At 41.3% G+C, this 20,762-nt stretch overlaps 1 protein-coding gene across 3 annotated transcripts in view; it reads left to right on the forward strand.

Annotated features, from left to right (window-relative positions):
• Window positions 1-20,762, forward strand: part of pam (peptidylglycine alpha-amidating monooxygenase) — a 78,914-nt gene that overhangs the window by 12,095 nt on the left and 46,057 nt on the right. For 2 of the 3 annotated variants that reach the window (XM_084694057.1, XM_084694055.1), the window contains exons 3-8: window positions 561-1,383; window positions 2,110-2,233; window positions 4,514-4,571; window positions 14,433-14,520; window positions 19,178-19,269; window positions 19,713-19,796. In XM_084694057.1, the coding sequence (XP_084550183.1) occupies window positions 1,298-1,383; window positions 2,110-2,233; window positions 4,514-4,571; window positions 14,433-14,520; window positions 19,178-19,269; window positions 19,713-19,796 (532 nt within the window). In that variant the 5' untranslated portion in view covers window positions 561-1,297. Of the gene's footprint in view, window positions 1-560; window positions 1,384-2,109; window positions 2,234-4,513; window positions 4,572-5,026; window positions 5,106-14,432; window positions 14,521-19,177; window positions 19,270-19,712; window positions 19,797-20,762 lie in introns of those variants that run through there. The other variant, XM_084694056.1, reaches the window with a different exon arrangement.

Below are 20,762 nucleotides of genomic sequence, written 5' to 3' on the forward strand. Positions count from 1 at the left end.
TATATATTTTTTCATTTAGCAGACACTTTTATCCAGAGTGACTTGCAGAAAGTACAGTGACATTCCCCCAAGGCAAGTAGGGTGAAGTGCCTTGCCCGGAGACACAACGTCATTTTGCACAGCTGGGAATCAAACCAGCAACCTTCAGTTTAACAGCCTGAATCCCTAACCGCTTAGCTATCTGACTCTATACATATGACTATAAAATCACATGTACATAAGTATGACAGCCTATTCACAACAGGATTTTTCTAACATAATTGACTTGATAGTAGCAGGCTGCTACATTCCAGTGGCACTGTCTGTGTTACTGAGTCAACATCCACATACACACTTGCAGCCCACATACACAGTTATAGATACACACCCTCACACCTCCTCCCTCTTTTCCCCCAGCTGCTCAATCATCTAATGGGATAGGCAATAGCGGCTAACAAGGGTGGGCTGCCACTTATGATAATGGCGTGTTTAAAGAGAGAGCTTGCTGGCGGAGCGGACTAGCACGTCAGTCACACACATGCCCTTCCCCCGTTCTCAATGTTCCTCTGCTATTTTTACAGGTTGTGACCGGAATCGTACTCTTGCTGTGCCCAGACCCTTACATCACTCTGGAGAGGAGGAGACAAGAATGCCAGTCTGGAAAGCTCCAGGAGTGAAGAAGCAAGAAGCAACCCTCCAAATTAATCACTTTGATCTCATCTCTTCATCCCTTCACTTAAACAAGGGACGAGTGAGAGAGACATAAAAAAGAGACGGAAAGAGTCTGAACAAAAAACAAGCTCTCCTTGAGTCTTTCCTCTGGAAAACTTGGGCTGCTAAGAACAGTGGGCATTGGATGAAAGCGTGTGTGTTGTGAGACAGTAGACGAGGAGAGAGGAGAGGGGGAGGGAGTTGCTACCGTAGCCAGTCCCGCCTTTGTTTCTGTGTGCACGCACAGTTCAGTCATAAGCAGAGAAAAACAAAGAGGGAGCACCTAACCTTGTGAGGCTTGTCGGATGGAGCAGGGAGAACAGCCTTCTCCTTCACATCCTCCAGTTTATCCTCCTTTCTCACCCTGCGGAGTGTGAACCAAACAACGTTGTCTTGAGTCTGCTTGGACTCAAGCGCCTGTAAACGCCAGTCCCGCGGCTCCGTGTGACTTCTGCTACGCTCCTGCTGCGGATCACCAGTCATCCACAGTCGCTGCGCTGTGCTCTGCACTGCCTGTTGTGCACTGCCTGCTCCTCGTCCAGTTAACCAGCGTGGGTAGAGGAGAAAGCAGCCGAGGCAGCAATAGAGGAGGCTTACGAAAGACAAGATGGGAGTCCTGCTTTGCAGCTTGCTGGTACTGGCGCTTGTCTGCCAAAGCCATAGCTCCGATAGCTCTCTCCACAGGTTTAAAAGGTAAGGGGGGTGATGTTGTTGCTTTGAGCGCAATACAAGTGTGTGTAGCTTCGGTGAAGGGTTGATATAAGGGTCGAGTGTTGGAGTTTGTATGCCTTCAAGAATTTATGAAATTTAGATTAATAATACATTTTAATTATTATTATTATATTTACATTATCTAGAAAAATCTTGTTTCTTATGTGCAGAAGGTAAAATCTTGTTTTGTTCACCTCAGTTAAACTCTCCTGTGCTTTCTTTCTTTTTAAAATTTAAATTATTTCACCGTCTAAAATATAATTTTAGATGTATTTGAGAGTGAGTAATATTATAGAAACATAAAAAGTATAAAAATAGATGTTTTATATTGATTTGCTTTTTCTACAAAAGGTGCCTCGATTTGTGTTGTATCATTTGCATGGATTTAAGTATTTTCTTATTTCCAATATTTCCTGATATCCTTCTTGTTCTCAAGGTCCCAAATCGTCCATGTGTGAAGTACACTCATTAGCTGCCAAGTGTTGGCATAGCACACTCATCATTAGCCGTTAGTAAACACATCAGTCAGGTTGTGTACACTCATTAACACTGTGTCCTGCGTCTGAACAAGTCACTATTGCTATACTTCCTCATGCTGCTGCCATGTGAAGTAATGACTACAGATTTTGTGAGGTTAGTGTGGGCCATGTCATGCTGGATCGTGTTATCTTGTCAAAAAGAGCCTAATGGAGATGTTCTGCGACGCAGGTACCAGGAGGGCCCCCAGTCAGGTCCTAGTGATTGCACCAGGGGTATCCAGCCCCCTGTGGTCATGGCCAACTCCCACAACTTTTCCTTGGATGTCCGCATGCCCGGAGTCAGCCCCACAACGGTAAATATTTATATTACTTGTTGTTTGTGTTTGTTAATGCTTTGTTGTGACCCAAGTAAAGAGAAAAAAACATTCATCTATCCTTTCATTACTGTTAATGGACAACCTGCCAGTTTATATTCTACCTTAGTGTAGTTCACAGTGTATACATTCTGAAAATACCTCCATCTTGGAATGGGAACCAGTTCCTTTTAAATGGTTATACTGTGTTTTCTGGTTACCTTGGTGACATCTGGCATCCTCCCAAGAGACTTGAACAGTTCCCACTATTCAGGTCCTCATTTATACTTTATCAATGCAATATATAGTAAACATGTTAAACTACTAGTTATATGTAGCATTTTGTAATTTGTAGGCTAGGAGGTGATGCGTTCTTGTGTGTCCTGTAATGAGGGAGGCATGTTGATGGTTGTTTTCACCGGAAGTGTGGTGTGCATCATTTCCTCTGAACGGTTGTGCCCATGCCTCGTCTGTGTGTGTGTGTGTGTGTGTTGTTGCGCCCACCAGTATTGATCCTACTGTAATGCAGTCATTACTGTTGACTCACTGTTACAGACAGAGCTAATTGGCTTCCACTGAGACTTCCAGCATGCCATCCAGTTAGTACTACTGCATTGGTTAGCACATCTAAATCTCCTTCTAGAATCTCTCTCTGTCTCTCTCTCATTTTCCGTCTCTTTCTCTCTCTGACTTTGTCTCTCTCTCTGAGCAAAAACTCCCAAGGACGTGTTATGGCTAGGAAAAGCAGGCTGGGAGCAGAACATGACAGATCTGTTGTAACTGAGCTCAAGGCTTGTGTGCTTTGACAGGGTCTCTGTCTGCTTATGTAGGTGTGTGCACGCTCTCATGTGTGTATATTATGTTGTGCGTGGCTGAATACTTGTGCATTTGCGCACGTGCATATATAATTGTGTGTGTGTGTGATATTTTTATTTTTTACTGTGCGAGTGTGTACACAAGGAGGAGCTGAACGGCAGTGTGGGCGGTTATTATTATTCTTAGTGCAGGTTTATGAGTCATCCGCCAGTGATTCATCTGTGGTGGCCGATAGCCTAACCATGCTGACTGGGGGATTACTGAGATGTCACATGTCAGTAATCAGCTTCAGCCCTACCTCTCTCCCCTTGGTCATCACCATGGCTCAACAGAGCCATCCTTGTGTTTTTTTGTCTTGCACATTGGATTACAATGAAAAAGGAGATAATAATGAATAATTGAAGAAGAGATTTTTTTCAGTGTTCAGGAGAGACAGTAAGGTTGTTGGTAGTGAATTCCATAGACGGGGAGCAGAGCGGCTGAATGCTCTACTCCCCATGGTAGTGAGGCGGGCAGAGGGGATAGACAGGTGTATGGAGGAAAAAGATCTGAGGGAGCGGGAGTTAGTGGGACCCTGGAGCAGATTAGATAAATACGGGGGGGCGAGGTTGTGGATGGCCTTGAATGTAAACAGGAGGATTTTGAATTATATACGGAACTGAACCGGGAGCCAGTGGAGCTGTTGCAAAACAGGAGTGATGTGGTGGATAGAGGGGGTGCGAGTTATAAATGCGGGCAGCTGAATTCTGGACCAGTTGAAGTTTATGGAGGGATTTGTGAGGGAGGCCGAAAAGGAGAGAGTTACAATACCTTGTTGCTATCCCATCAAGAGCCATTTAAGCCTACCTGTAGGTATTGCTATGGCATCAAAGCTGACTTTCATCGACAGCCCTCATCCTGATATTTATACAATTTATACTGCCACATGCACCGAGAACTAGCCTACCACCCTTAGAATTGATTGAATCATTTGGCTGTGTTTTTGCCAAGGCCTGAAACCAAAGTGAAATAAATGAAAGCCCAAAGCCACGGCCGGGCATTTACAGCGTTCTGCCTGAAACAGCTTCCTGTCATGTTTATTACAAACATGCCACTTAACGACTTTTCACTGCTTTGCCCTTTTTTTGGTCTGTCTGCAGTTCTTTTAACAGTCCTACATCTCCCAGCTGTGAACTTTTACATAAGCAAGGCGGAGCATTTTTTGTACTCTTAGTGCCACACAGGACTGCTATGTTTGAGCGAGACACCAGCCCAGCTGTGTCCCACAAGTGGTGTTGATTGCTACAGGAATGATTGTCAAAATGTACACACAAAAATTAAGAACAAGCTTCATACTGGAATTGTTTTTATAAATGTATTGTTGATCTGAATCAACCTCCAGTGGTTTTTCTACTCAATTTGATAGTGGATGTCGAAAAATGTGTTCAATGTGCACAATTTCATGTGATTGTTTTGTTGTTTCAGTCCGATTCCTATTTATGTGTGGCGGTGCCAGTTCCGACAAGCAGGGATGCTTATATAGGTGAGTAACCCAAACTTAAACTCCACACATTCCCATTTCAAAAGAAGGTATGTCTTAATTAGATCTTTGTCAGAAGCTCCATCTCAGAGAAATAATATTTTTATTTCTTAATTTAATGTCTGAAGAGGAAGCTAGCAGCTAAACTAACTCTCCCCTGTTCCTCTACATACTGTAATAGTATGGTGATATAAAGACTGTGTTTAAATACGATCTGAAACAGTGTTAAAACCCCAACATAGGGATGTTTATAATAATAATGATAGGAAACAGACATAGTGACAAAACACACACAATGACAAAACACAGTATAACACCTCCACATTGTTCCTGCAGTTTCTGGTATTTAATTTCAAATGACGCCCACATTTCCAATGTGTACTGGCCAAAATTGCCAAACTATAGATTTACTTCAGTAACTAACTCCCAAACACACAATTTATTTTAACTGGCACCAGGGTAACCCCTTCGCCTAGATGCCTTTGGCAATGGTCGCCTTCCCAGAAACCCATGCATTTTGTCTGACCAAGTGGCAGGGTGAGTGAAATCCTATAGTAACACCATTACTACAGTAACACCCTTAAACACAGTGGCTTTTCACTTGTCTGTAAACTGGAGCAGTTTTTTATCTAGCATACATTGTAAATTTTGGGCACACAACATGATTACTACCTGGCCTAGCACATTCTTCTCCTCACCCCATCACTGGCTCAAACCGTTAAGAGAAGACCTGCCTCCAGTCCTGTCCTATTATATTTGACATGAATACATTAGAGGACTAGCACACTGATTTGTCCCTACAGGGCTGCAACGATTAGTCGACGTTATCGACAACGTCGATGATAAAAAATTGTCGACAAATATTTCTGTTGTCGACAAATCGTTTGATCTCATAGGACCTATTTTAAGTGCCTGCAATAACGAGATTTGATCAGTGCGGCGCTGTAGCGCTTGACTAATTCAGCCCTCCCGTATGATATCCAATAGAAGAGACAGCGGTTAACATTTTAGGGTGTAAACGGGCCTGAAAAAGTATTGTGTGGGAAAGTTTTACCAAAGATCCAACTAAAAATACTGTAATATGTAATGTGTGCAAGGCGGAACTTGTTTTCCATGGTAGCACAACGTGTATGCATGAACATTTAAAACGAAAGCATCCCCGCACAAGAGGAGATGGAAACGGCAGGAAGTGAGTGTGCTCAAGCTGGATGGCTATTTTTTTTTTTTTTTTTTCTGTAATAAGACTGATGTGTTTTTGTTTTTATCTTTTATATACTTTAAAGCAACATGATTGAAACAATGCTTAGAGAGCATTTTTGATTTAGGTTGGACACAATTGGACAAAAAGAGATGTAATAGCTTGTTCAGTTGGCTCAAAGTGCAAAACATATATTTTTTTCAAAAGCTGGTGATTTCTTTGATTTATTAGTGAGAATAACTATAACTCAATTTTTTAAGAAATTGCAAAAGCTGAATAATTGGTCAAAGCTTTCTGATTAATCAATGAAAAACAGATGATTAGTCGACTAATCGATCTAATAATCGTTAGATTAGTCGATTGTCAAAATAATCGTTTGTTGCAGCCCTACAGTACAATGCTATATAGTAGGGGGAAATGCACTGGGATGGAGGTATAGCTTAAATCTGTGATTTTCTGGACAATCTGCTCATTTGAGTTTGTGTATTTTTTCTTAAAGGTCCCATGACATGATGTTTTTGGATGCTTTTATATTGGCCTTAGTGGTCCCCTAATAATGTATCTGAAGTCTCTTTCCTGAAATTCTGCCTTGGTGCAGAATTATAGCGGAGGAGACAGGCAGGGCTAACTGCCATGTTTCGGTCGTTTGCAAGCCATGATGTCTCGTGGAAAAAACAATATCGCACTTGCACGGTCGTAGTTCATTTTCTTTAGGCGGGCCAGATTCTCTGGGCGGCCACAGCAGAGAAAAGGGAGGTAACCTTTCCTCTTATGACGACATAAGAGGAACATTTTCAAATTGGATTATTTGAGCTTTCATTTTCTCAAAGGCAGAGAAGAATACCCAGGGCTTAGTTTACACCTATCAAAATGTCTAGTCACTGGGGTGACAAAGGCAGGCTCGGGGAACTCATTAATGTTAAATAACCTCCTAAAGTGAAATTTTCATGTCATGGGACTTTAAGACAAGGCTGGTGTCTTTTGTGTATGTCTGGCTTATGTCAGCCTGGGTGTGTCCCTTTGCACACAGCACCTGAAGCTACAAGCCTGGAAAACCATCTGTCACAAGTTATGATTTTTTTTTCTTTCTCTCAACATTCACATTTAGGTGAATTTGCTGAAACAATTGCCAGGTGGGATCTTGGAGCAGAGTCCCTGAAGGGAAGTTGTTAGCCCGTTTATTTTTAGAATTCATAAGTTGATAGCTTTTACCAGGTTTAAACAAACTCTTTAACACTGATTGGAAGCTACACATCTTCTGTCTCATAAAGTAATTACATTCATGGTGTAATGTGCAGGGGAACTTGAATGTGTGAGAGAACGAAGATATGGAGTTTGTTGTTTCGAGTCCCCCTTAAGTTAGCCTGGCTGCAAGCCCAACTTAGCCACGCCCACTAAAAAAATTGGTCGGGAAGTTGGGTCTGGGGTAGCTCGGTTGGGGAAAAACTATATCCGAACAGGAGCTCTTCAGACCAATCAAACTGTCAGGGTGGGCTTTATACGATGATGGACAGATGATCAACGGTAATGTAATCAACCATGTCACCAAAGAGCGCTTGGGTTGAATTTGTTTTCAACAAACAACATACTACGTTGCTCTGATTGGTTGTAGGTCAATCCAATTGAGCAAAGAGGCATTTTTTTCTACGAGTTCGGTTGAAACACGCCCCATACTCACAGCCCAACGGAGTGGTTTCAGACTCCTATTCTGACTAGAATTATGAGTATGACAACGTCAGGCTACCCTTGAGTACTACTAAGCCATGGAAAAGAGGACTTGACTTACGCCTGGAACACACTGGCTGCGAAGCGCCTGGAAGCGCCACAAATGGGGCAAGGCTGTTCACACGACAAGCATTTCTCCACGCCGGTCACCAAGCCTTTCACCAAGCCTTTCACCAAGCCTTTCACCTCCTCTGAGCTTTCCTATTTCACATGTAAAGCTGACATGGTACATAAACATGGCATAGGCTATATTTAGGCAACTTGTTTCGTCAGTCTTCCCAAATTTCTCAGTTGGTTTGTGAGGTAGCCTATGGGTGTCTCTTCTGCTTGATTGTAGCTATGACAGCTTGTATATCTCGCTATTTGTTAAGAGACATCTAGCTACTGTTTAGAAACAACTGACTAATATGTTGGCTGGACAGCCAACGCCATCCTCAAATCAGGGTTTTTTCATTTTAAAATGTTTACATTTTTCAAATTGATCAGAGTTTTTATCGGGGTAAACCAGCGGTAGGCAACCCTGGTCCTAGAGAGCCGCTGTCCTGCATGTTTTAGATGTTTCCCTGCACCATCACACCTGATTCAAATGAATGGGTCGTTATCTAGCTCTGTGGAAGCCGGGTAATGACCATTTATTTGAATCAGGTGTGCTGGTGCAGGGAAACATCTAAACCATGCAGGACAGCGGCTCTCTAGGACCAGGGTTGCCTACCCCTGGGGTAAACACATGGTTGGCTGTTTGTTACCAGCATATTGAAGTTGGGTGTTAAGTGATAGGCTATAGCCTACACCTAACGTAATAACATCTTAATAACATGTTTGTTTATCCAAATATATCATATAATATAGTGTATTTTATCATCTTGCAGCCAAATTTGCAAGGGGCTTGCGGAAAAGTGTATCCCAGGCGTTAGAAAGTTAGTTTACTGCTCTATTTCCCTCTCGACTGCAGCTTTTGTTATACAACGTCATTATGTTTTTTGTAAACATTTGCTGAATCCACACTATTTTAAATATAGACATGTTAGCCCATTGGTCTACAAGAGGGGGTTTCTGTGTTAAAGTGCGTTTTATGTTTACAGATTCACAATTCCAATCTGTAACAAGCAAGACATCTGGCAACAGTACACCCTATTGACCACATTCATGTGAACAAGGGGATATATATGGGTTACTCAAGTCAGACAGGCAGTTGTACTCATTGCTATTGTGTCATCCACGCCAGGGCTCAACATTAACATTTTTGGGCACTGGCCCTACTGGGCCAGTGGGTTTGAAACTTACTGGCCCGAGACCATTTTTAATGGCCCCCCCCTCAAAGTTGTAATTTATCATTGTTACAACAAAACCAAAGACTTACAAGTTGTGTTATTCTGTTAACATGTTTAACCATGTATTAAACACATCCTGGATATAAAAAGAACAAAAATGAAATCACATTTCTAGTGATAATAAAAAAGTAATAGTCAGCAAAACAATTGACTTTTAACCTCAAACGTGACGTTCTCTCCTCCCTGCTGACAGCCATCTCTCTGCACAAATGAAACCTCTGGTCCCTCAATTCTAATATATAAAAGCTTCCATAGCATTTCATCAGTATGATACTAAGTACTCAAGTCGACACCATTCTTCCGCTGCAGTTCAATAGCCTGGCAGAATGAGGCGAACGGCTGGCCCATCTTAATTACGTGATATGCAGTTGTTATAAGTCGTGCAATAACACGATGGGCATCTACATTGAAATTCCTGACCAGTCAACGGCCTGGAAGATGGATTTGTCAACCATCTGCTTAGCTGTCACGCAAACCAGGTGCTGAATGCTACTGCTAGCATGGCTGGTCAGGTATTGTTTTCGAAAATTGTCGGTGCCTCTGTAAAATGTAAAAATATCCACTTTGTCTGCTTTAGACGGGAACATACGACAAACGACACAGTGCATCTTCGTTCCATAAAAAAAGTTGCTTCCGTTTGAGCTCGTAGCTCTACTTTGCTGCCATCTTCAATTATTGTCTTGCGCCAGTCTTGCGCCAGTCTTGCGCCAGTCTTGCGCCAGTCTTGCGCCAGTCTTGCGCCAGTCTTGCGCCAGTCGTAAAAAATGTAGAGATTAGAGAATTAGCCTACAATTTGACAACCACTCGTCACTCCTCATCTCTTGATTTGCCAACTGTGCGCCCCACGAGCTGCAAAGTTATTTATGCAAAACATATGAAGGATGTTAACTTTTACGATGCAAATTTGTTTTCAATCAATAATTTGCAGTGGCCCGATCGGGCCAGTGAGTTGCTAGTTTAACTGTCCCGACGTTACTTTTTACTGGCCCCGGGCCATCGTTATTGTCGAGCCCTGCACGCAATTGACATTGTAACTCAAATGGTTCCATCCAAAATTATCATTGTAAATGAAAGAAATACTAATAACAAAAGGCTTATTTTGTTGTATTTAAATCAAAATGCACTTCCCATATCTATGTCTGAGTGTGTCAGGATACAAGTATTATTTTACTACAGGAAGAGCAGGTTAGAGAGCAAGTGCTACCTTCCAAAAATAACTGAGTAGATAGAGCTCCATATAGAGATTAGCCTTGCTCAGAATGTGTGAACTGAGGCTGGAAAAGCTGTTCTATCTGGCCATTGGTAAGGAAAATGATTCATGTAGACAATCAGCTGTTTTAGGCCTGGCTTTCTTATGCGTCTGTCTGACTGATTGTTGCAAAGTAGCGTCGAATAGAGTCATGTCTATCATGATCCGTCTCTTCGTACGTTTATCTTTCTGTCCCTTTTTTTTGTCTTCCTTTCTAACTCCACCTCTTCTCTTCTCTCCCTTTTACTCTCCCTTTCCCCTCCTCTCGCTATTTCCATGCATAAGCCCTTCTTTTTAACAGTGATTAATCGACAGGCATTTGTTGCCTAATTATGAGGTGTTGTCTCCATGGATTTAGGGCAAGGCGAGTCACTGTAAAGGACTAGCAGCCCGCTGAGCAAAGGGCCCTTCCTTCTCCAAAGCAGCAAAGAGAGCTAAGTGAGACCACTTGAACTAGCATTGGGGTTTGGTTAAAACGTTTCAGACTAACACATATGAAAGCAAGCTTGGTTAAAGTTTATTTTGTGTTAAGTCATCCATCATGGATCAACAGGATATAAAAATGCCATACTGGGGGGTCAGATGGCTGAGCGGTTAGGGAGTCGGGCTATTAATCAGAAGGTTGTTGGTTTGATTCCTGGCTGTGCAAAATGACGTTGTGTCCTTGGGCAAGGCACTTCACCCTACTTGCCTCGGGGAGAATGTCCCTGTACTTACTGTAAGTCGCTCTGGATAAGAGCGTGTGCTAAATGACTAAATATAAATGTAAACTGTAATGTACTCAATGTGCAAAAATCCATCTGATGGCCTTAAAGAATGAAACCATATTTTAACAACCACTTTATTTAAGGGATTGACCAGCTAGTTATAGACCATTGACATCTGTAAACACCGACTTTTGTCACACAGGATAGTCACAGCAGAAGCTTTCTTTGTAGTATTAAACCACTGAATGTTTATATGAAAATGTATGAAGATTAGGGAACACACACACACATATACACACCAGGCTTTTGTCAGTGAAGTCCAATTAATTATTATTTAGACCCTGGGTAAGATGGGCCGTTGGAAGAAGCCATGCTGTGGGGGGTGGGATTGGGTGTCCATCACTTTCATGTTGAAGGGCTGCATTGACTTCCTGTCAAGTCTGATGCCTCTGCTTGTGTGTAACACTGCCACCCCCAGTGCCTCCTCACTAATGAAAGCAAAGAAGCTTGAAAAGGTGTCACTTTTAATGTTTCACTATATACATGCTCCAGCTTCTAGTACATCAATTAGCTACATGGCATTTTGTATAATTTGCCATTTTGGATGTGCTGAACGTAAGTGCTGTTTTGACAGTTTAGCAGTTTAGAGGACCACACGCAGTTTTCAACCTTTAAAAACTAGTCAACATCCTGAAGGGAAATATATATTTTTCTTTCTCCGTCAGCAAAACAAGCTTGTTTGTCCAGTTGGAGGTTCGGGTAAATTGACAAAGACTAGTGAATTTATCCCACTTGAGTATGCCATGGGTGAAAATGTCGAATTCAACATCCAAGGGGATTCAAGTAGAGATGGGACCAATCCAATCCAATATCTAATCGGATGCCCATCCTAAAGTCATTAGTGTACTCGTCGGAGATTGGACTGACAACGCAGATCCAACATCTGATCCAAAATCCTGCAGAAATGGTTAGCCAGCTAACGCGCTACTAACATTTGCAGTTGGCTAAGTAAACACAGGGCTCTCAAGCCATTTCTTACGCTCTTACACCTTGTATTTCTCACGCTGAGAAGTGATGACTTGTCTCGCTATAATTAATGGACGAGGCGCAAACATACTGAACATACAGAAACACAGGTAAGCAAGATGACAAAGCAAAACTTGTAATGTTTGTAAAGCCAGCGTTCCGAGGGTTGGAATTACGTTAGCGTTGTACAATATCACTAATTTAATCAATCACCTGCAAAAGTTTCACATGAAAGAGCACTAGGACTTTGTGCTAGCCAATAGCCAAAAAAAACAACTCCAGGCAGCAGCAGACACTCAATGAGGCATTTGAAATACACAATCGACTTAAAAGCAGATTTTTTTTGTCATGTAGATATATTTTCTGCAGTTTTACACTTTTATTTCAAATGTTCAATTTGAAAATGTTTCAGTTGTTTCTGCAAACATACAGTTCAAATAAATTGCTTTGGAATACATGGAATGCTCTTCTGTGTATTTTTTGGCTCTTTAATAGGTGCCATGTGATGCAAGGGATAATGCCCGACAAGGTATACATTATCATACAATAATGGACGATGCAGTGGCATGAGGTTGCTTCCGTGGAGTCCCTTATTTCATGATAATGTAGACCTACACCTCAAAGTAAATTATCCCGCTTATAACATGGTCACTTGGCAATAGTTTTTTTTAAAAAAAATTCATTTTTTTTTTTACAAAAAAAATACGTTTTTTCAACGTTAGCCAATTATATTTCTAATCCACTCAGCTCATAGAACCAACACCGGCTTTCCTTTTGCTGAGCTTTTAGCTAGAAAGCTAACATTGTGCTAGCAAGATTCAAAGACGACAACATTGCGTACAGTCAACAAACAGTAAATAGAATTTGACAGTATGTTTGACAAGACTAGCAAGCTAACTAGGCATGTCATTGTGCCCAAATCAATATCAAGATTTTCACTAAGAAATTATCAGCTGTAAGCTACTGTCGGCCGCAGCCTGTAGCAAGTTGAATAGCGAAAGGATGTGAGATCAGTGTGAGAAATACGTTAGGGTCCGGGGGGGCTCGACTACCCACCCCCCACCCCCCAGATTAACCCATGAGGTCTCAAATGTTTTCAAAATAAATAAATATTGTCACTAATCGTCACTAAAATGTTTTTAAGCTCACTGTGTCCATTATTCAGAATTCAAAACATTCACAATTTTTTTGCCAAGGGGAGCCAGCCAGTCCTGTGCACGTATAGTTAGCCATGTGCCCCAAACAGAAACGTTGAGAAGTCAATGGCTAGCAAGCGAAAGCTAACCAGAGTGTATCATTCACACACTCTGGGTTCACATCCAAAAAGGTGGCTCTCAGTTATGAAGAGGCATCGAATGACAATGCTGTTGCAGCTAGCACAGTGGGCCCACTCACTACCAAAACGATGATCCTCTCCCACCCAGTGATTCCCCAGAATCACTGGTGCATTGTCATGTCTGCATTGTAATGCACAACTCTGACTCCTTGTTATAAAACAACGTGCATCCAAACAAATTTAGCCAATGCAACCCCTTATGTCAGTGTTGCTTTACGAATACTAGCTTACCATGTAGAATAATACTAGTATGGTAGAATAATAGCATATCGGATTATCAAAAATGGTTAAGTGCGTGTGTGTTGTCATGTAGGCTATAGACTGATTGTCTTACATAAAGCTCCAAAAACAGTTTTTCGCTCAAATTAATCAAATAAAAATGTTTCGCTCGCCCGCTCGCATTAACTGTGGAACTCCCTACTAGCATCACATCAAACCCCGAATGTGCATGCATAGCAGGTCACTGTGGTGGCGTATACAGGGGCCGGTTCTGGGGGCCGGTCTGGATCAAAGTCCAGGGCCTATTTTTACTCCCAGTCCTGGCTACTGCATATTGAGCAAATTTAGATCGGTTTTGTGCAACAATCGAGAGCTGGGGACACCCCCAAATATTGACGGGTATTTCGCACACTGTGTGAGATGATCGCATCAAAGTTGACATTCTCCAGACAGTAAATATAAGTTGACAGTATGTTTAACAAGAAGACTAGCCATCTATCCAGCCATGTAATTGTCCCCAAATCCATATTAAGATTTTGACAAATGAATAATCGGCCATGTGTAGACTAGGCTACTGTTTTGTTGGCCGCAGCCTGGTTGAAGTAGATTGACTAGCTGGGTGAATAGCGAATGGGATGTGAGATGAGCAATTATGTGACACTGTCACAGTAAATTCAGAAAATACATATTCTCTAAATAGGTTAAAAGAAATATTTTTACATGCCTGCTTGTTTTTCAATGAATTGTAAACGGAGGCTTTGACTGCGAACCTGTTGTTATGGTTACTTATTTCAGACACTTTGTACATACTCATAGTATGTAGCCAGCACATTAATTTAGAACGGTGAAAAGATAGTTTTACTGTCATTATCATATAATAATGGACCTCTGCAGCCAATCAGAATTGAGTATTCACCCAGACCATGGTATATAAAAAAGAGAGCTCTGTATCAGAATCAGTATCTAATTAGTGTCCGTATCTGCAAGTGTGTTTCGGAATGGATTGGAATTGAAAAAACAAGGATCGGTGGATCTCGGTGTTAATTCTCTGCTTTTCTGTCCCATTTGCACAGTGGACTTTGTGCCTCACGCCAGTATGGACACTGCTCACCACATGTTGCTGTATGGCTGCCGGACACCAGTCTCAACTACCGGCTACTGGTAAGTCAGTGATGCAGCACCTCTCCATAATGTTAGAGTGTGGGATATCCTTTTAGCTTTCTTATTGGCTGGGTAACAAAACAACATGTTGAATCCCTGCTACCTAAGTTGAATCATCTTAATTTACGGTTGTGAAAACATGTAAATAATATCATAACATGAATGGGCAGGGGGTCGGCCTACAATTATTTAGAGAACTTGGCACTGTGCAAAGTTCAAATTTTTGGGGTGTCCATTTAAGAACCCAACATATATATGCATTTTGAGATTTTGAGAAATGTTCCACCAGTTTTGCAATGAGTCTCTTTCAGCCATGTTAGGCTGGCACTATGGATCTAAATATCACAGCATTGACACTATGAAGTTGAAATGATGTGAATTGCTCTGATTGAGGTTGAGGAAAATTAAATAGTCCTATAAAGTGCATTGCTTTATATGACACACTCATTAAAGACGAGTGGACTTTGTGAAAGATTGCAAACGCCAATAATACGACCAGGTACACAGGGTTTTCTTTTTGAATGTAATGCTGGCTAGCTAAAAGACTATATTTAAAGTGGATAGTTTATTTCAGTATAGCTAGAAGGTTATTAGCTACAATTGTTGCTGTGTAGACTACACAAACACTTCACAACGGTTTGGCCCAATTTCCATTGCTTTAGGCATCATCAAACAAAGACTTACTTGCTGGACAACCTTATATTGGCAATTCACAATTTTTGGGGGGGGAGGGTACAGTAATTTAGAAACTAACGCCAGTACGGCCATGTGAGCAATGCTGACGAGGGTTGGGTACCGAAACCCGGTTCTACTATGTGATGAAGAATTATTAACACACTGTTGTAATCATGACGAAGGAGAAAACCATCATGGTACTATATAACTGATGTGAAACCACTAAATCACCTTTGTGCATTTATATGATGTATTATTTTATATTATTGAAAAATCACCTTTGTGCATTTATACGCTATATTATTCTATAGTATGGATAACCAGATGCAATTGAGTAGATGGATTGAAAAGTAACATTACACGTAGAAGAAATAAGCCAGACATGGAAGCCCAGATAAGCAGAGTTTGAGAGCCGGAGGAAAACGTATGTGTGTAGGCCTCAACCATAAAAAACTACAAGGCCCAGATAGAGAGAACTACAAGCGACTGAGAACAAATTTATGGATTTGAACTCCAGGTGACCTGAACTACAAGCCTCGCGTGGCCACAGTGTTGGGGAATGGCCAGGCTATGCAAATTCTGTGACAATGTGACAACATGTACTGTGCCAATGAGAAATCATCAAAAATATTGAAGGAAAAATATAAAAGCAAATGTCCGGAGAAAAATTGCAGTCTGATCTCGAGACCATGCTCCCGTTTGTTGGAATCAATCCTCTGTGTTAGATTCGAATAAACACTTTGCATCATACTCTGCTCCCGTTTTCCGTGCTGTTTTGAACTTAGGTTTTGAAACGAATTTTTGGACTTAGGTTTTGAAACGAACTTAGGAACTTAGACTGAATTTGTGACCCAACATATGGAACCGGTTTCTACGCAACCAGTAGGAATCGGACCGGATTAGAATGCAAATTTTAGTTCCTCATTTCGGTTCCACTTAATATGTTGACTGAAATATTTTCCCTTTGTTGCTCTGAAACGGACGTAAAAATATCACACTTTCTCTGTAGTCTACCGTTAATGTAGGCTACTTTTAAAATTACATATTTTAACCTCTGGTCTCACCAGAGCGGACGTAAAAGCATATTAACCATTCACAATACGTGATCGCTAGTAAACATATTACATTTGCTCTGCTAGTCTATCGTTAGCTAGCTAGCTTTTAGTGCAATTAAAATGCATAAAGTGAAGTGGTCGAAAGTGTGGCTGTATTTCACAGCCAAGGATTCAGACATCACAAAATGCAACAAGTGTTTCAAAACGATTATATGCAAAGGGGAAAGCACGTTGAATTTATTGAAATATGCCACACGGGATACTTCTTAAAGCAGAGGGATGCACCATGTTTGACAGCTTGCGGACATCAGTCCTAGGTCCCTCAGGAGAAGTGTCCTATCTTGCCAGAGAAGGCAAATATGGTCATTTTTCTGCAAAAGAACTGCTTAAGTTTGAAGCTGGTTTAGTTGGCACCTCCAGTGCTGTATGGTGAATTGTGCCTACAATTATGACAACTGGCTCAACCATTGTGCATGTAATGACTTCATATATATTAATATAATTAGCTAAATGTTTATGTATCTAGATGTTTATGAGGGTAAGACAATTTAAAAGAGAACCAATATAATACACTTTTATATCAACATGACATAAGCAACTGAAAACTGTGTGTCACCAACATCTGCATCACAGGCACTGTGCACTAGTTTAGCCTCATGCGTAGTGAGTCTGAAGTTTTAATATTGCGTCCCACAATTATTTGGAGAGCACCAAACCCTCAAGCTGTTACAGTATCCGTGGAAAGAACTGCTTTTTCTCCGTGTCATTGAGGAGAATAAGCTGGACCACTGTGTAGCCATGGTTTTGTATGACAGAGGTGGCTAATGCGTGGGATGGCTATTGTCTCCCTTGAGCACAGAGGGAAAATCTCTATAGAGAGTATATGAGACAGAGGAAGGGAGCATGAGAGAGAGAGACTGCTTATCTCAGACACTCACCAATAAACCTGCTTGTTACCATAGTAACTGCTGCCACCTTGACAACAGGGATCCTCAAAAGCCCTGTGGGGTGGAGTGTGTGCTTGGATGTATGTGTGTGTGAGGGCTCTGAGGGTCCCTTTCACATAGGAGTTGTGTTTCTTACTCTACATTTGGCATGTTCTCTTCAGGCTATGTGGGAATAACAAAGCCATCATCAGACAACATCGACACAATTTCTGCAAAAACAGACAGCATAGCATTAATATACACGTGCTTGTCATGTCTTCAAGACCCAAGCTCATCCATTTGTTGTCTTATGAATTGTTACTCAGTTTTATTTCATATTTCATTTTATTCCATTTACATTTTAGAATTAAACCTGTTTTGAATGTAGAATCGCCATTGAATAGTATATTGTGTATGGCTGTTGTGAACAAACGTGCCATTGTTAGGACAGCCTTTAATTTGTTAATTCATCCTCCTTTTCATACAAAATTCAGATCTTCTTAGACGCTTGTGGGGATAATTTTTTTCTTTCACTCCCCCTCTCTTTCTCTCCCCCTCCAAAAGCACATTTAGCATTTCAAGTGTGAAAAGCTGTGGAGATATTCTGACACAGCCTGTGTGAAGCTGCGCTCAAAATCAAAAGAATCTCTAGAGGATCAGTGGGGGGGCTTGAAAATAGGCCATACTATGTGACTACCAATCAGAAAGCACCACATCCACACTGAGCTAAAAGAGAGCTCACATAAAAATTGAACCCTCATTTTAACTTGCTGTTATCACATATCCCAACTCCATTCATGACTGCGAAGGCAGTGAGTGGGGTTGGGTACCGAAACCCGGTGCTAATACGGCACCGGTACCTATAGGATCGGTATGTAGGCCCACTGGACTGAATCGGAACTCAGATTTCGGTGCCTCAGTTCAGTGCCACTTGAATGCCTGAGCTGTTGATTGAAATATTTGCCCTCTGAGTCGCTGGTTAATTTATAGCCTACTGCATTCATGTGGTGTCAGAATAATCGGTAAAAAAAAATCCCAACTGAGAATTTTTGTGAATGCAAGTTGGAACATGGAAAGTCTAAGAACATGGTAGACAAGTGGGGTTTTTTTTTCTTCAATAAAAAAGCCATTCTTTAATGTCATCCACTGTTGTTTTGTGGCTCTTCTTTGTTTCAGTTCATCCATCGTTTAGGCACCAAAAACATTTTTAAAGTATCAATTTGGCACCGGTATCGTAAAAACCCAAACAATACCCAACCCAGTTATTCGCCAGCGGTGCCATTATCTATTTTACTAACCAGGTGCTCCTCTCAACTAAAGGGTTTCTCTTTGTGAGAGCAGGTTAGGAAAAAAGGACAAAAGTAAAGATAATCATTATTTTGTCAGAAAATAGCCGCAACTTTCTTGAGCAGCCCAGAATCCAGGAAAGCATGAAATCGAATCTGCAAGCATGAGATTATATTTCCATAAAATGTATTTCCCTTTTGCACTCTTAAGTACAGTGTATTCATATGGAACAAATAGAAGTAATATCTTCCCTGGCAGTTATTAAGAAAACAGTCTGTGGCGCACTAGCCTATTACCTTATCTTCCTGTCCTGATATGAGGTCAAGGGACTGTATTGCACCAATGTTGGTATGAGACGTGTGTCTAGTACTAATGACCTGACGTCTTCTAAATGTAAATGCATCTAGGTATGCAGTATTCTTTCAGCTTTGTGAGGGCTAAATTGGAAACTGAATTACATAGGTAAACGCACATTGCAGCCTTTTTCTGTCAATGTTTCAACATGCAATTGTTTGTAGAGAAAATCAGTATTCCTTTCTAAGCAATCTCATGTGGTTCTCATATCCGGGAAAAGAAGAACAGACCAAAGATCAACACTCCTTTGAATCACCCCTGATGTATCAATAGTCAAAAGTCAAACTGGGTGGCTGTTCATATTCTGTTTCTTGAACCCAAGTGCCTGGAGTTCTATTGACAAGTGCTCTGTTTTCCCAGGGACTGTGGGAGTGCCCAGGGCACCTGTGAGGATGATGGTGCCATCATGTATGCCTGGGCCCGCAACGCTCCGCCCACAAAATTGCCTCGAGGTAGTCTCGCCATAGCTTTCTCATTTACCAGTTTTTTTTTTATTCATATCTCTCCTTTTCTCTGTATAATTTTAGCCTTCCTTCTCCAATTTACTAATTCCTCTCTTCCGTCTACAATATCTCTGTCAATAATCTTTCTCTATTCCCGCTATTTCTTTCCCCTATCTCTTAACCTCTTGCTTCCCTCCATTTCTCAGAGAGGCATATCCATGAGTACTAATCCCCAGACTTTAGTCTGAGCTATTTTAATTGCTCTACAATTAGTTATTTTATCAGTGCATATAAGCCAACCCTAGAGGTTGTAATTGGCTACTCTCCCTAGCCCTCACTCCAGGTTTCTCTCTGGCTCTATCTCTGGATTTTCATTCTCTTTTCTCTTCATTTCCCTCTGTGTTCTCTACCTTCTTAATTGTCTCGCTTTTCCGTCTCCTTTGGCTTCTCAGATGTGGGGTTTAAAGTCGGAGGAAAGTCAAAGATCACGTACTTCGTATTGCAGATCCATTACGGGGATATCAGTGCTTTTAGAGGTGAGAAATACTAACCTTTGTGTTTAAATGTCATGTCTTTTGTTATGAAGATTGACCAGAGGTATGGAATGTTGTCTTGCTCAACTTAATTAGGATTGTGAAAGCTTTGTGCCACTGAAAAGCATGTCTTTATCCAGCAAACAAACAAACTTCATCTTCCTGCAGTCACCTGCCCCTTTGAGCAGACACACAATTCAATACAACCTAAAGAGGTGGACATTTAATCTGTTATCTTTTTGCCATTCCTTTCAATATACTCAAGACTATAGCCTTTCTTTGACGCTTGTAGAACTCATAAGTTACGGTTACTCATGTGCTCGAGATAACCTGTAGACTCCAGTGCCGCATAACCAGGATTGGCAAATGCTGCATTGAAACAGAGAATCAAAATAATCAATAAATAATCAATTTACAAAGTATGCTATGTCTCTTTTCATTTGTTGTGTTACAGTAGACAATAATTACTGTACAGTACATTGCCCATGTTATGTACACACAATAAAAAATAATTATGTTGATACTCAAGCACAAACCCCATGTGGCACCTTTATTTAGTGCACAGTCAACTCAAGTTGTTGCAGTCTCCCCCACTGCAAAAACTGAACTCCCAAAACACCCAACAGCAAAACTTTGTATTGTGGAACTTTCACTGTAACGAGTCGTTACACACAAAGTCGTTACTAACGACTTTATCCTTACTGACATGAGAGACAAGTGTGTTTGTGCTGCTAAAAGACACAGGGCCTCATGTACTAACGCTTTTGCGCCCACTTCAGGCGTAATTGTTTCGCAATTTGCGCTTAAAAGCATGGCGAGGTATGTACAAACATGCCGCAATGAGGTAAAAGCTCAGACTGCCTGTCGCCGGAACTGAAAATGGCAAATTGCGCTTTTCCGTGTCATGCATAAGGATTTACGGAAGGGTCAGGGGAAAGTGGGAGTTTCCCATAAAGATATGGGAGGAGA

The sequence above is a fragment of the Hypomesus nipponensis genome, chromosome 27, assembly GCF_054491055.1.
Source record: "Hypomesus nipponensis isolate SF chromosome 27, ASM5449105v1, whole genome shotgun sequence".
In the NCBI taxonomy this organism is placed as follows: Eukaryota; Metazoa; Chordata; class Actinopteri; order Osmeriformes; family Osmeridae; genus Hypomesus; species Hypomesus nipponensis.